Here is a 17,365-nt window from a genome sequence, read left to right on the forward strand (position 1 = left end):
GGGAGAATGTACTGTACAAACTCTGTACAGATAGCACCTGTAGTCAGGATCAAACCCAGGTCTCTGGCGCTGTAAGGCAGCAACTCTACAGCTGCGCCACCGTGCCACCCTATTTCCTGTGCCATTTTGTACCCTTCATGTTAAGTTCTTTGAATAGAATCTTACCCTGACCTTAAGGGCCCATTGTCTTGGCGACAGCACTGGGTCAGTATTGCGGAGGTTGGCCTAGCCTGGCGATGTTGTTGACGTCCTCCGTCGTTGACCAGTTTTTGTCAGTGTGGTTGTTATGTGGCTGCTGAAGTTAAGTATTGGGGTCAAGGAAAGAGCGTTCACGTCACGGCCCTGTTTCCACCAATATTTCCAAGAAGCACAACAAGTGCAAGACGCCGAGAAGTGTGTTCAGCTCTGGCTGAACAATTTCTAATCTTGTGATGTGGACTCGGTAAGAAATTAAGTATCAGGGCAATAATGATTCCAGATACAGTTAAGAGGCCATTTAGCCCATCAATGCTCTACTTGTTCTCTTGTAACTATTCAATTAATGCCTTGTTCTTTCTCATGAATCTGTAATTTTTTTCTAAATCATTTATTGAGTTGTTTTGCGATTATTACTGTTTAGTCCGTTTTGACTAATCTTGCAGGCAGCACACTAGATCATAAGTCATTCCGTTAAAAATGATTACCCATCGTGTTGATTCTATCTCGCCCATAATATTTCAAATTACGGCAATTTTTATTAAATTAATTTTACCATATTCCGCTTCAGGTTATTCAGGAATACATTGCTTTAGTGGATAACACAGAATTGAAGTTAAACCTTGGAACAAAGTACAAGTGCCATAATATTGTGATTGATGTAAGTATAATAGATTTATTGGTTCAATGGCTCAGTGGTACTTTATTGTCACGTGGCTCGGTACAGTGAAATTATTTGTTTTGCACACAGTTCAGTGAAAACATACAATACATAAGCATAATCATAAATAAGTAAGACGATTGTAGCGTAAGAATAGTTGACTTCTCCGAGGCACTACACAAAGAGTCGTTACATTAGTTTAGAGATACTGCACGGAAATAGGCCCATTGGCCCACCGAGTCTGCGCCGACCAGCGATCCCTGTACACTAATCCAACACCCTGGGAACATTTTACAATTTTTACTGAAGCCAATTAATCTACAAACCTGTTCGTCTTTTAAATGTGGGAGGAATCCGCAGCACCCGGGGAAAACCCACGTGGTCACAGAGAGAACGTATAAACTGTACAGACAGCACCCATTATCAGGATCGAACCCGGGTCTCTGGCGCTGTGCGGCAGCAACTCTGTCGCTGCGCTACTGTGCCGCCCTATTTCCTGCGCCATTTTGTGCCCTTCAAGTTCCGAGTTCTTTAAACAGAATGAATGACAAGTTAAAGAGATGAATGACAAATATTAGTTAGATAGGTTCATGAGTTTAAAAATTGGAGTGCAGTTGGAAAAACATAACATCAACTGTGTTCAGTGGTAGAATTGGCGAGGTTCAACTTGGCAAGTGGTTGTTCTTTCAGATATTGTAAATAGCTTTTTGGACATTGAACACGATTGATGTGTTTATTCTAACAACGCTAAAGAGGTATTGTTGAACAAATGCAGCATGATGATTTCTCTTCATATTTATTTTTGCCTTTGAGGCACTCAGTCTGAGGAACTGAGGTCCAAATAGTAACCTCGGCATTCCCCCTCTCTTTCTGCCCCTCTCCCACCCTAACTGTCCAGCCTGTTCCACCATCCGCATCCATATATATATCCCTGCGTTATCCCCTCTTCTTCTTCTTCTTCTTGCGTTTGAGGCAGCAGAAATGATGTAACGCCCTCCAGGCGCTGTAGCCAGTGCAATGTGCTGTTGTCGAGGGCCGTGAGGTCTACCCCTCCACCAGGGGGACGGAGGACAGTGCAGTCGAAAATGACGTGCTGCGCTGTTTGCTGGTCTGCTCCACACATGCAGGCTGCTGATGAACGCAACCCCCAGGGATGCACGTTGGCGTTGAACCGGCCGACCCCTGTGCGGAGCCGGTTCAGGGCGACCCACTCTTTGCGGGGCATGTCCAAGCCGGGTGGGGCTGTGGTGTTCGGTGCGACAGTGAATTGAGGAGGTCGCGATGTCTGTTCCCAGCTGGTTCTCCATGCTCCTAGTATGTTGAAACCGGAGCCACAGAGGGTCGCTGCATGATGGGAGAAAGGGTGACCAGATGACAGGCGTTGAGGTCCCAGTTGCTGTGAATCCTGGGCGAGGTGGTGCAAAGGATGTTTGGCATCCGATGGGGCCTTGCACACCAGCCTATGAGTGAAGAACTCTCTGCGAAGCTTGGCGGGTGCGATACCTGCGAGCACCGGCAGGAGATCCGTCGGAGTAGGGCGCAGGCAGCCAGTGATGATCCGCATGGTGTCGTTGAGGGTGGCGTCTAGCTTGCTGGTATGAGTGCTGCGGCACCATTCTGGGGCTGCATACTCAGCGGCGCTGTACACGAGTGCAAGAGCACTGGTTCCAAGAGTAGATGTGACGATCCGGCCAAGCAACGCAGGAGGTTGTTCCGAGCCGAGACTTTAGCCTGGAGAGCTTCAAGGTGTTGCTTGTAGGTCAGCTGCTGATCTAGTTTCACCACGAGGTATGTAGGAAATGGGTTGTAGGGTAGGGGTGCCCCATTGAGGGTGACGGTTAGCTGGCGTTGAGCTTCCTTGTTGTTCAGGTGAAAGGCCGTTGTGGTGGTTTTTGCCATACTCAGTTTTAGTCTCCAGGTCTTAAGGTAGCCCGCGACACGTTCCATATCCGCCGAGAGCACATCCTCAACATTTGACCAACTCGTGTCCGAGTGCCGTAGGGCCAAGCCATCTGCGTATCCATACTGGCACGAGGTCGTGCGTGGCAGATCGCTGATATAGAGATTGAAGAGCACGGGGGCCAGTACCGAGCCTTGGGGGACTCTGTTTCTTAGGCGTCGCAGTCGGCTAGATTGTCCGTCGCTGGTCTTGAGTACAAAACTGCGGTTGGCAAGGATGTTGGCGAGGAACCGCACTAAATGACGGTCAAGGATGGTTCGGAGGAGCTTCAAGATCAAGCCCTGGTGCCACACAGTATCATAAGCGACGATGAGGTCCACCGGTGTGATGCCCACCTTGTGACCCTTTTCAAAACTGTCTTCGATGTCATTGGTCAGCTTGACTATTTGGTGAGTGGTGCAGCGTCCACACCGAAATCCGGCTTGTTCAGCGGGTAGTTGAGGGTCAACGATTGGATCGAGGCGGGCTGTGGCCTCTTCCACAGCCAACAATAGACCATTATGGACTCCACCTTTCCTTAGTCATTGTTGCTGGCTCTGATTTGTTCTGTACCTTTTCATACCTCTAGTTTCACTCCCCCCCCCCCAACTCTCAATCTGAAGAAGGGTCTCGACCTGAAATGTCACCTTTTCCTTTTCTCCAGAGATGTGCCTGACCCGCTGAGTTACTCTAGCACTTTGTGACTATCCTCAGTGTAAACCAGCACCTGCAGTCCCTTCCTACCCATTAAAATAAGTTGGGCAGTTAAGACTGCAAAGATCCACTAAGCCACCTTCAATGTCGCTGTGAATGGTTTAGGTGTGAAGTGATGGTTGATTTAGAGGGAACTGCCATAAAAAACACACAAAAAGGACAGATAAAAATCGAAATGGCATCAATTTAGCTTAACAGTCTAAGATGTTTAAATCAAAATCGTTGGTTTACAAAATTGTTTTAATTTTCCTTTTCTCAATTCAGACCTACAAGGATCTTAAAGATCGGCAGCAGCTGATTCAGTACAGGAGCAAAGTGGACAAAAGCTCACAAGAACAGAGGAAGATAGACTACATCCTGAACAATTCTGTGAGTGAAGAATGGATTTTAAATCATAGATGGTACAGGGCTGAAACGTTATAGTTGATGACACAAGGAAGAAACAAGGAACTGCAGATGCTCGTTTACAAAAGAAAGCACAAAGTGCTGAAGTGCTTCGCGGGTCAGGCAGCATCTCAGGAGAGCATGGATAGGCGATGTTTCGGGTTGGGACCTTCGTCAGATTGATTGTAGGGAGGGAGGGGGGAAAGAAAGGTACATTAGAGGGGCAGGACAAAGCCTGGCAGGTATTGCAGGGCTGTAAAAGGGCCAGGATAACAAACTGATGTGGGTTAAATCAACAGTCCTTCTAGAGAAAGGACACAAAGCACTGGGGTAACTGGTCAGGCAGTGCCTCTGGAGAACATGGATAGTGGCACAATTAGGTGGCACAATGGCGCAGCGGTAGAGTTGCTGCCTTACAGCGCCAGAGACCTGGGTTTGATCCTGACGATGGGTGCTGTCTGAACAGAGATTGTCCGTTCTCCCTGTGACCATGGGTTTTCTCCGGGTGATCTGGTTTCCTCCCACACTCCAAAGACATACAGATTTGTAGGTTTAATTGGCTTCTGCAAATTGTAAATTGTCCCAAGAGTGCAGGATGGTTATAACTGGTCGACGCAGACTTGGTGGGCCAAAGGGCCTGTTTCCGCGCTGTATCTCTAAAGTCTAAAGGTGACGTTTCGGGTCAGATCCCTTCTTCAGCGACATTTCAGGTCGGGCCCCTTTTTTCTGAAGGAGGGCCCCGGCCTGAAACGTTACCTCTCCATGTTCTCCAGAGAGGCTGCCTGACCCACTGAGTTACTCCAGCATTTTCCTTCTCGAGAATTGGAGACTACCTCTGTTAAAACACTTGATTCTTTTATACTTGAGATTAAGGACCATCGTATTGGGCCATTGGGAGATCAAACCAACTGGAAAGTAATCTTGCAGACTGCTGATTTTGAAAATTGTATTTTACAGCAAATCAGATGGAAAAATTGATGGCTGAAGATTCAATGCAGATTCAATGTCTCCTGTGCTAAGGAAGCAAAGGTTGTAAACCTGGCAGTGAGGATATGAAGGCAAAATCTTCATCTACTTTCCATGAACCGCTGGACTCCTTCTCCCACGTATTTAAAATTAATGATTATGGGAGCTTAGAAATTAAGTGTCCGCTCCATGTACCGTCATGTGTATCAAGTGGTTCAAATTGCAAAGGTTCTGACTTTTATTGGGAGGGTGGGGGGTGTAGGGGAGGCTGAAGCACAAGGGGGAGGTGCAGGTTACCCAGTCAAAAGTGTCAAAACATCAAGCATCACCTATTGACAAACACTGCAGACCAACACTGGTGCTACCTGTGCCACTGCAGCACCATTGCAGACCAACACTGGTGCTACCTGTGCCACTGCAGCACCATTGCAGACCAACACTGGTGCTATCTGCAACATTGCAGACCTACACTCTTTGATTTTAGCCAGTAGATGTTGCTGGTTGACCTCACCGAACTGACCTTGATAGATGAACAAACAAGTGTTGGGGGAACGGCGTATTTATTGCCTGCGTGTCTATGGACCCTTCAGTTCCCTTCTTCTGGTGCCCCCTCCCCTCATGAATCTACAAAGGTAGGAAGTGTAATCTCTGACCTTTACTCCAGCATTAATGAGAGGTAGAATACCTGTACAGAAACCAGGAAAAAGTCATTCATAGAGAACTACATTTTTAATAAAGTGCCAAACGTTGGTAACCTTCTGTGTTTGCTGTTTATTTAATATCAAGATGGTTCACTAGTTTCCACCTGTGCAAGGCACAATTGCTGAACAATTCTGGGTCTGAAGATATAAATGAGAATAGGCTGCAGGAGGGTTTGGCACTTCTCTTTCCTCCCCATTTTCCATAGAGTGATTCCCTAAATGTGCGAGTTTCAACCTTGGGTAAAGGTTTGTAGAAGTAAATCGTGAGTGCAGATAAATAGCCTGAAACTGTCCTAAAGCTCTACTTCCACACGGGTTGGCCATTCCATGTGTCAACACTGATGGTCCTACCTGCACCAATGTAGACCAACACTAATGATTCTACCTGCACCATTGCAGACTATATGCTGATGGTGCTACGTGCACCATTGTAGACCAACACTGATGGTGCTACCTGCATCATTGCAGACCAACATTGATGGTGCGACCTGCGCCATTACAGCCAACACAGATGCTGCGACCTGCATCATTGCCGACTACACACTAATGGTGCTGCGTGCACCATTGCAGACCAACACGAATGGTGCGACCTGCACTAGTGCAGCCAGTCACTGATTGTCCTACCTGCACCATCGCAAACCACACACAGATGGTCCTCCCTACACCAGTGCAGAAAACGCTCCTCATAGTCCATAGTTTTCCAACAGCAGCACATGGGGGAACCAGTTTACCAGGTAGATTGTGTAGAAAGGAACTGGAGATGCTGGTTTCTACCGAAGATAGACATAAAGTGCTGGAGTAACTCAGTGGGTCAGGCAGCATCTGACCCAAAACATCAACCATCCTTTTTCTCCAGGGATGCTGACCCGCTGAGTTACTCCAGCACCTTGTGTCTATCCCAGATAGATTACTTATTTAGCTTGCAGCACTGTGGAAGCAGATTACTTGCGGCATCTTCAGTGGTTCATAAAGGCAACTAATCACTTCAAGGCCAATCAGGCGTGAGCAGTAAATGCTGACCTTGCCAGCGAAACTCACATTCCAGAGGAATTAAAACAAAATGTCCACACGCTGACTCAGTAGAAGATATGCAGTTTTGGAAACTCTGGGATTAACTTTGAAATGAACCATCAAATAGCCAGCACAGATCATATAAAAGACCTGCACCCTTTTGTTCCATCAACGGGGATTACACTTCTCAGCACATCTTTCATTTCCAGTCTCTCAAACATGCCAGAATTTAGTCTCCATAATTGATGGCTGTGCAATCAGCTACAAAGTACCAAACACTGGAACTCTCTCACTGCATCTCTCTGCCCATGCATCTCTTTCCATCTCTTAAATGCTCCTTAAAACCTGCCTCTTCAAGAAAGTAGATACAAGGAACTGCAGATGCTGATGCACAGAAAAAGACAAAAAGTGCTGGAGTAAGTCAGCGGGCCAGGCAGCATCTCTGGAGAACATGGATCGATGATGCTTTGGATTGTGACCCTTTCTTCAAACATCAGAATCATTGGCCATCTGCTTCATACTATATATATATATGATGCTCAATGTTAATATTTTGCCGATTTGTGCTTTGTTGTGTCATAAGGTCTGCATACTGGATATTAAGCAGAAAATTACCAAAAAATATTCTTCCAATGGGAGCCATCTGCAGAGGGATAATCTTTACACAATAACCTTTCAGCGGTATCAATACAAGGTGTTTCCTCCAAATTTACAGTTAATGCCCGAATGTTAAACAACTTGATTTAGTTTCGTTTATTGTCACGTGCACCGAGGTACAGAGAAAAATGTTTGTTGAGTGCTATTCAGTCAGCAGAAAAATAATACATGATTACAATCGAGCCATTTATAACAGTATAACAACACTTTATTGTCACTCGGCACAAACACCGAGCGAAATTTCAGCAGTCACAAGACACAAGACACAACAAAAAAGAAAAGAACACAGGACACCCGACCCCAACACAAACATCCATCACAGTGACTCCAAACACCCCCTCACTGTGATGGAGGCAACAAAACTTCCCCTCTCTTCCCCCCGCACCCACGGACAGGCAGCTCGACCCCTACCGAGGCAAACGACACGCACAGCCCCCGCAAGGGGATGGAAGGCCCCGCGGCCGAGCCGCCCCGGGCACCGAAACGTCCCGCGGCCGCACCGGGCGATGTTAAGTCCAGCGGCCGAGCCGCACCGGGCACTGAAAAGTCCAGCGGCCAAGCCGCACCGGGCACCGAAACATCCCGCGGCCGAGCCGCACCGGGCACTGAAACGTCCCGCGGCCGCACCGGGCGATGTTAAGTCCAGCGGCCGAGCCACACCGGGCACTGAAACGTCCCGCGGCCGAGCCGCACCGGGCACTGAAATGTCCCGCGGCCGCACCGGGCGATGTTAGGTCCAGCGGCCAAGCCACACCGGGCACTGAAACGTCCCGCGGCCGAGCCGCACCGGGCACTGAAACGTCCCGCGGCCGCACCAGGCGATGTTAAGTCCAGCGGCCAAGCCGCGCCGGGCACTGAAACGTCCCGCGGCCGCACCAGGCGATGTTAAGTCCAGCGGCCGAGCCGCACCGGGCATTGAAACGTCCCGCGGCCGAGCCTCGCCGGCGATATTAAGTCCCGCAGCCGAGCCACGCCGGGCGATGGAAGGCCCCGCGGGCGAGCTGCGCCCCGGGGAAGAGACCTAATAAAAGAAAGGTTTCCCCCCGCCCCCCACCCCCCCCCCCCACACCCCACCCCCCCCCCACCACACATACACAGCCAAAACCAGAAACAAAAACCATCCCAACACCGACACAAACAAAAAAAAAGAAAAAAAGACAACAGACTGCCAGAGAGCCGCAGCCGTTAGGCGCAGCCAACTCCTCCCCTAGAGTGTATAGATGCATGATAAGGGAACAACGTTTAGTGATAAGGGAATAACATTTGGTGATAAGGAAATAACGTTTAGGTAGTGATAGGTGCTGTAATAAGGTAGTTTCTTTCTTTCCCATTGTAGAAAGGTGAGTATGGTTATGGTTCAGGCCAACACCTCTCATTGTGTGTAGGAAAGAACTGCAGATGCTGGTTTAAATCGAAGGTAGATACAAAATGCTGGAGTAACGCAGCGGGACGACAGGCAGCGTCTCTGGAGAGAAGGAATGGGTGACGTTTCGGGTCGAGACCCTGCTTCAGACTGATGTCGGGAGTGGGCGGAACAGAGATAAAAATGTAGACACAAAATGCTGGAGTAACTCAGCGGGACAGGCAGCATCTCTGGAGAGAAGGAATGGGTGATGTATCGGGTCGAGACCCTTCTTCAGACCTAGAGATGGCATGTAGTCAGAGAAAGTAAGACTGGTGGGAGAACTGGGAAGGGGGAGGGGATGGAGAGACAAGGAAAGCAAGGGCTAATTGAAGTTAGAGAAGTCAATGTTCATACCACTGTGGTGTCAGCTATCCAAGCAAAATATATGCTTTTCCTCCAATTTGCATTGAGCCTCACTCTGACAATGAAGGAGGCCCAGGACCGAAAGGTCAGAATGGGAAGAGGAGTTAAAAGTGCTGAGCTTTTCTTTACAGTACGGGGGTTCACCCCTTCCATTATAGATGAGGCTCTCACTAGGGTCTCCTCGATATCCCGCAGCTCTGCTCTTGCTCCCCCTCCTCCCATTCGTAACAAGGGCAGAGTCCCCTTTGTCATCACCTTCCACCCCATCAGCCGTCGGATACAGCATATAATCCTCCATCATTTTTGCCACCTCCAACGGGATCCCACTACTGGCCACATTTTCCCATCTCCACCCCTTTCTGATTTCCGTAGAGACCGTTCCCTCCGCAACTCCCTGGTCAACTCGTCCCTTCCCACCCAAACCACATCCTCCCCAGGTATTTTCCCCTGCAACCGCAGGACATGCAACACCTGTCCCTTTACCTCCCTCCTCGACTCCGTCCAAGGACCCCAACAGTCTTTTCAGGTGAGGCAGAGGTTCACTTTCACCTCCTCCAACCTCATCTACTGTATCCAAGGTGTCAACTCCTGTATATCGGTGTGACCAAGCGCAGGCTCGGCGATCGTTTCGCTGAACACCTCCGCTCAGTCCGCCTTAACCTACCTGATCTCCCCGTTGCTCGGCACTTTAACTCCCCCTCCCATTCCCAATCTGACCTTTCTGTCCTGGGCCTCCTCCATTGTCAGAGTGAGGCCCAGCGCAAATTGGAGGAACAGCACCTCATATTTCACTTGGGTAGCTTACACCCCAGCGGTATGAACATTGACTTCTCTAACTTCAAATAGCCCTTGCGTTCCCTCTCTCTCCATCCCCTCCCCCTTCCCAGTTCTCCCACCAGTCTTACTGTCTCCGACCACATTCTATCTCTGTCCCGCCCACTCCTCTGACATCAGTTTTAAGAAGGGTCCCGACCCGAACCGTCACCCATTCCTTCTCTCCAGAGATGCTGCCTGAGCCGCTGAGTTACTCCAGCATTTTGTGTCCACCTCTCATTGTACCAGTGCCACGTGCTAGTCAGAGTAGGAATAGGAGGATATTTCAGATGAATACGTGGCTTGAAAAATGGTGCAAGGGGGAGGGATTCAAATTTTTAGGACATTGGAACCAGTTCTGGGAGAGGTGGGACCAGTACAAACAGGACGGTCTGCACCTGAGCTGGAATGGAACCAATGTCCTAGGGGGAGTGTTTGCTAGTGCTGTCGGGGAGGATTTAAACTAATGTGGCAGGGGGATGGGAGCAGGAGCAGAAAGACAGAGGGGTGTAAAATGAGGGTAGAAGCAACAGGTAGCAAGGTGAAAAGTAAAAGTGGCAGGCAGACAAATCCAGGGCAAAAAATCAAAAAGGGCCACTTTTCAACATAATTGTATAAGGGGTAAGAGAGTTGTAAAAACAAGCCTGAAGGCTTTGTGTCTCAATGCAAGGAGTATACGTAATAAGGTGGATGAATTAAATGTGGAGATAGTTATTAATGATTATGATATAGTTGGGATTACGGAGACATGGCTCCAGGGTGACCAAGGCTGGGAGCTCAACATCCAGGGATATTCTATATCCAGGCGGGATAGGCAGAAAGGAAAAGGAGGTGGGGTAGCGTTACTGGTTAGAGAGGAGATTAAAGCAGTGGAAAGGAAGGACATTAGCTTGGAGGAAGTGGAATCGATATGGGTAGAGCTACGAAACACTAAGGGGCAGAAAACGCTAGTGGGAGTTGTGTACAGGCCACCTAACAGCAGTAGTGAGGTTGGGGATGGCATCAAGCAGGAAATTAGAAATGCGTGCACTAAAGGTGCAGCAGTTATAATGGGTGACTTCAATCTACATATAGATTGGGTGAACCAAACTGGCCGGGGTGCTGAGGAAGAGGATTTCTTGGAATGTTTAAGAGATGGTTTTCTAAACCAACATGTCGAGGAACCAACGAGAGAACAGGCCATTCTAGACTGGGTATTGAGTAATGAGGAAGGGTTAGTTAGCAGTCTTGTTGCGCGAGGCCCCTTGGGCAAGAGTGACCATAATATGGTAGAGTTCTTCATTAGGATGGAGAGTGACAAAGTCAATACAGAAACAAGTGTTCTGAACTTAAAGAAAGGTAACTTTGAGGGTATGAGGCGTGAATTGTCCAAGATAGACTGGCGATTGATGCTGAAAGGGTTGACAGTGGACATGCAATGGAAGGCATTTAAAGGTCGCATGGATGAACTACAACAAGTGTTCATCCCAGTTTGGCAAAAGAACAAACCAGGAAAGGTAGTGCATCCGTGGCTAACAAGGGAAATCAAGGATAGTATTAAAACAAAAGATGAAGCATACAGATTAGCCAGAAAAAGTAGCATACCAGAGGACTTGGAGAAATTCAGAGTCCAGCAGAGGAGGACAAAGGGCTTAATTAGGAAAGGGAAAATAGATTATGAGGGAAAACTGGCAAGGAACACAAAAACTGACTGCAAAAGCTTTTATAGATATGTCAAGAGAAAAAGATTAGTTGAGACAAATGTAGGTCCCTTGCAGTCGGAAACAGGTGAATTGATCATAGGGAACAAGGAGATGGCAGACCAATTGAACAAATACTTTGGTTCTGTCTTCACTAAGGAAGACATAAACCGTCTGCCGGAAATAGCGGGGGACTGGTGGTCTAATGAGATGGAGGAACTGAGGGAAATCCAGGTTAGTCGGGAAGTGGTGTTAGGTAAATTAAATGAATTAAAGGCAGATAAATCCCCAGGGCCAGATAGGCTGCATCCCAGAGTGCTTAAGGAAGTAGCCTCAGAAATAGTGGATGCATTAGTGATAATTTTTCAAAACTCTTTAGATTCTGGAGTAGTTCCTGAGGACTGGAGGGTAGCTAATGTAACCCCACTTTTTAAAAAGGGAGGGAGAGAGAAAATGGGGAATTATAGACCAGTTAGCCTAACATCGGTAGTGGGGAAAATGCTAGAGTCAGTTATTAAAGATGTGATAGCATCACATTTGGAAAGTGGTGAAATCATCGGACAAAGTCAGCATGGATTTACCAAAGGCAAATCATGTCTGACGAATCTTATAGAATTTTTCGAGGATGTAACTAGTAGAGTGGATAAGGGAGAACCAGTCGATGTGTTATATCTGGACTTTCAGAAGGCCTTCGACAAGGTCCCACATAGGAGATTGGTGTACAAACTTAAAGCACACAGTATTGAGGGTTCAGTGTTGAGGTGGATAGAAAATTGGTTGGCGGACAGGAAGTAAAGAGTAGGAATAAACGGGTCCTTTTCGGAATGGCAGGCAGTGACTAGTGGGGTACCGCAAGGCTCAGTGCTGGGACCCCAGTTATTTACCGTGTATATTAATGATTTGGACGAGGGAATTGAATGCAACATCTCTAAGTTTGCGGATGACACGAAGCTGGGTGGCAGTGTTAGCTGCGAGGAGGATGCTAGGAGGCTGCAGAGTGACTTGGATAGATTAGGCGAGTGGGCAAATGCATGGCAGATGCAATATAATGTGGATAAATGTGAGGTTATCCACTTTGGCGGCAAGAACAGGAAAGCAGAGTATTACCTGAATGGTGACCGATTGGGAGAAGGGGAGATGCAACGTGACCTGGGTGTCATGGTGCACCAGTCATTGAAAGCAAGCATGCAGGTGCAGCAGGCAGTGAAGAAAGCGAATGGTATGTTGGCATTCATAGCAAGAGGATTTGAGTTTAGGAGCAGGGAGGTTCTGCTGCAGTTGTACAGGGCCTTGGTGAGACCGCACCTGGAGTATTGTGTGCAGTTTTGGTCTCCTAACCTGAGGAAAGACGTTCTTGCCTTAGAGGGAGTACAGAGAAGGTTCACCAGATTGATCCCTGGGATGGCGGGACTTACATATGAGGAAAGACTGGATAGACTGGGCTTGTACTTGCTGGAATTTAGAAGACTGAGGGGGGATCTTATAGAAACATAAAATTCTTAAGGGGTTGGTGAGGCTAGATGCGGGAAGATTGTTCCCGATGTTGGGGAAGTCCAGAACCAGGGGTCACAGCTTAAGGATAAGGGGGAAGTCTTTTAGGACCGAGATGAGAAAACATTTCTTCACACAGAGAGTGGTGAGTCTGTGAAATTTTCTGCCACAGAAGGTAGTTGAGGCCAGTTCATAGGCTATATTTAAGTGGGAGTTAGATGTGGCCCTTTTTGCTAAAGGGATCAGGGGGTATGGAGAGAAGGCAGGTACAGGCTACTGAGCTGGATGATCAGCCATGATCATATTATAGACAATAGACAATAGACAATAGGTGCAGGAGTAGGCCATTCAGCCCTTCGAGCCAGCACCGCCATTCAATGCGATCATGGCTGATCACTCTCAATCAGTACCCCGTTCCTGCCTTCTCCCCATACCCCCTCACTCCGCTATCCTTAAGAGCTCTATCCAGCTCTCTCTTGAAAGCATCCAACGAACTGGCCTCCACTGCCTTCTGAGGCAGAGAATTCCACACCTTCACCACCCTCTGACTGAAAAAGTTCTTCCTCATCTCCGTTCTAAATGGCCTACCCCTTATTCTTAAACTGTGGCCCCTTGTTCTGGACTCCCCCAACATTGGGAACATGTTATCTGCCTCTAATGTGTCCAATCCCCTAATTATCTTATATGTTTCAATAAGATCCCCCCTCATCCTTCTAAATTCCAGTGTATACAAGCCCAATCGCTCCAGCCTTTCAACATACGACAGTCCCACCATTCTGGGAATTAACCTAGTGAACCTACGCTGCACGCCCTCCATAGCAAGAATATCCTTCCTCAAATTTGGAGACCAAAACTGCACACAGTACTCCAGGTGCGGTCTCACCAGGGCCCGGTACAACTGTAGAAGGACCTCTTTGCTCCTATACTCAACTCCTCTTGTTACGAAGGCCAACATTCCATTGGCTTTCTTCACTGCCTGCTGTACCTGCATGCTTCCTTTCATTGACTGATGCACTAGGACACCCAGATCTCGTTGAACTCCCCCTCCTCCTAACTTGACACCATTCAGATAATAATCTGCCTTTCTATTCTTACTTCCAAAGTGAATAACCTCACACTTATCTACATTAAATTGCATCTGCCATGTATCCGCCCACTCACACAACCTGTCCAAGTCACCCTGCAGCCTTATTGCATCTTCCTCACAATTCACACTACCCCCCAGCTTAGTATCATCTGCAAATTTGCTAATGGTACTTTTAATCCCTTCGTCTAAGTCATTAATGTATATCGTAAATAGCTGGGGTCCCAGCACCGAACCTTGCGGTACCCCACTGGTCACTGCCTGCCATTCCGAAAGGGACCCATTTATCCCCACTCTTTGCTTTCTGTCTGTCAACCAATTTTCTATCCATGTCAGTACCCTACCCCCAATACCATGTGCCCTAATTTTGCCCACTAATCTCCTATGTGGGACCTTGTCGAAGGCTTTCTGAAAGTCGAGGTACACCACATCCACTGACTCTCCCCTGTCAATTTTCCTAGTTACATCCTCAAAAAATTCCAGTAGATTTGTCAAGCATGATTTCCCCTTCGTAAATCCATGCTGACTCGGAATGATCCCGTTACTACTATCCAAATGCTCAGCAATTTCGTCTTTTATAATTGACTCCAGCATCTTCCCCACCACTGATGTCAGACTAACTGGTCTATAATTACCCGTTTTCTCTCTCCCTCCTTTCTTAAAATGTGGGATAACATTTGCTATCCTCCAATCCACAGGAACTGATCCTGAATCTATAGAACATTGAAAAATGATCTCCAATGCTTCCACGATTTCTAGAGCCACCTCCTTAAGTACCCTGGGATGCAGATCATCAGGCCCTGGGGATTTATCAGCCTTCAGTCCCATCAGTCTACCCAAAACCATTTTTGCCTAATGTGGATTTCCTTCAGTTCCTCCATCACCCTAGGTTCTCCGGCCCCTAGAACATTTGGGAGATTGTGTGTATCTTCCTCAGTGAAGACAGATCCAAAGTAACAGTTTAACTCGTCTGCCATTTCTTTGTTCCCCATAATAAATTCCCCTGCTTCTGTCTTCAAGGGACCCACATTTGCCTTGACTATTTTTTTCCTCTTCACGTACCTAAAAAAACTTTTGCTATCCTCCTTTATATTATTGGTTAGTTTACCCTCGTACCTCATCTTTTCTCCCCATATTGCCTTTTTAGTTAACTTTTGTTGCTCTTTAAAAGAGTCCCAATCCTCTGTCTTCCCACTCTTCTTTGCTATGTTATACTTCCTCTCCTTAATTTTTATGCTGTCCCTGACTTCCCTTGTCAGCCACAGGTGTCTCTTACTCCCCTTAGAGTCTTTCCACCTCTTTGGAATAAATTGATCCTGCAACCTCTGCATTATTCCCAGGAATACCTGCCATTGCTGTTCTACAGTCTTCCCTGCTAGGGCCTCCTTCCAGTCAATTTTGGCCAGCTCCCGCCTCATGCCTCTGTAATCCCTTTTGCTATACTGTAATACTGACACTTCCGATTTTCCCTTCTGCCTTTCCATTTGCAGAGTAAAACTTATCATGTTGTGATCACTGCCTCCTAATGGCTCTTTTACCTCTAGTCCCCTTATCAGATCAGGATCATTACACAACACTAAATCCAGAATTGCCTTCTCCCTGGTAGGCTCCAGTACAAGCTGTTCTAAGAATCCATCTCGAAGGCACTCTACAAACTCTCTTTCCTGGGGTCCATTTCCAACCTGATTTTCCCAGTCTACCTGCATGTTGAAATCTCCCATAACCACCGTAGCATTACATTTTTGACACGCCAATTTTATCTCTGCCCACCTGTCTGTCTTTTCTATACGTTGTGTACCCCTGAATATTCAGTTCCCAGCCCTGGTCCTCTTGTAGCCATGTCTCAGTGATCCCTACAACATCATACTTGCCCATGACTAACTGAGCCTCAAGCTCATCCACTTTATACTACGCGCATTTAAGTACAACAGTTTAACTTCTGTATTTACCTCCCCTCTCACATCGGTCACAATTGGCCCTGCCCTTAATTTCTTTTCCTCTCTAGAACTTCTGTTCCCATTCTTCCGAGAGTCTTTTGCAATATCTCCTGTATTCCCTTTTTTTACCTCATATCATATCATCATATCATATATATACAGCCGGAAACAGGCCTTTTCGGCCCACCAAGTCCGCGCCGCCCAGCGATCCCCGCACATTAACACTATCCTACACCCACTAGGGACAATTTTTACATTTACCCAGCCAATTAACCTACATACCTGTACGTCTTTGGAGTGTGGGAGGAAACCGAAGATCTCGGAGAAAACCCACGCAGGTCACGGGGAGAACGTACAAACTCCTTACAGTGCAGCACCCGTAGTCAGGATCGAAACTGTTTCCGGCGCTGCATTCGCTGTAAAGCAGCAACTCTACCGCTGCGCTACCGTGCCGCCCTTCATCTTCATCTTCATCTTCATATTCACAATTTGTTAACCCCTCCCCCCCACTATTGAATGGCGGTGCAGGCTCGAAGGGCCGAATGGCCTACTCCTGCACCTATTTTCTATGTTTCTATGTTTCTATGTTTCAACCCAATGTCTCTGAATGCAGTATTGACTACAATTCCCACAACACCCCGCGGTGCAAGCTGGCTAACCAAATGCCTTAATTTCCCTTTGTAGGTTTCATTATCGTCCTTTAAAGAAGGAAAACTCGCCGCAATGACTCCCAAATCATATTTTATAATCCCCCTCCCCTCCCCCAATGTTTGGGTGTGTCTTTTGTGATGGATTGCGGTGTGGTGTATGTGCTGGTGGCGGGGACCCGTCCCTAGCAACGGGTGGCGGGGATCCGTCCCGTCCCTAGCAACGGGTGGTGGGGATCCGTCCCGTCCCTAGCAACGGGTGGCGGGGATCCGTCCCGTCCCTAGCAACGGGTGGCGGGGATCCGTCCCGTCCCTAGCAACGGGTGGCGGGGTTCCGTCCCGTCCCTAGCAACGGGTGGCGGGGTTCCGTCCCGTCCCTAGCAACGGGTGGCGGGGATCCGTCCCGTCCCTAGCAACGGGTGGTGGGGATCCGTCCCCAGCAACGGGTGGCGGGGATCCGTCCCGTCCCTAGCAACGAGTGGTGGGGATCCGTCCCGTCCCTAGCAACGGGTGGCGGGGATCCGTCCCGTCCCTAGCATCGGGTGGTGGGGATCCGTCCCGTCCCTAGCAACGGGTGGCGGGGATCCGTCCCGTCCCTAGCAACGAGTGGTGGGGATCCGTCCCGTCCCTAGCAACGGGTGGTGGGGATCCGTCCCTAGCAACAGGTGGCGGGGATCCGTCCCGTCCCTAGCAACGGGTGGCGGGGATCCGTCCCTTG

At 48.2% G+C, this 17,365-nt stretch overlaps 1 protein-coding gene across 2 annotated transcripts in view; it reads left to right on the top strand.

Moving 5' to 3' along the window:
- vipas39 (VPS33B interacting protein, apical-basolateral polarity regulator, spe-39 homolog) overlaps positions 1–5,597 on the top strand; it is a 31,978-nt gene extending 26,381 nt beyond the window's left edge. For both annotated transcript variants that reach the window (XM_078406899.1, XM_078406898.1), the window contains exons 18-20: positions 767–856; positions 3,774–3,878; positions 4,851–5,597. In XM_078406899.1, coding sequence (XP_078263025.1) covers positions 767–856; positions 3,774–3,878; positions 4,851–4,871 — 216 coding nt within the window. In that variant the 3' untranslated portion in view covers positions 4,872–5,597. The remainder of the gene's footprint in view (positions 1–766; positions 857–3,773; positions 3,879–4,850) is intronic.
- The last annotated feature ends 11,768 nt before the right edge of the window (positions 5,598–17,365 follow it).

Source organism: Rhinoraja longicauda, chromosome 10, assembly GCF_053455715.1.
Source record: "Rhinoraja longicauda isolate Sanriku21f chromosome 10, sRhiLon1.1, whole genome shotgun sequence".
Lineage (NCBI taxonomy): Eukaryota > Metazoa > Chordata > Chondrichthyes > Rajiformes > Arhynchobatidae > Rhinoraja > Rhinoraja longicauda.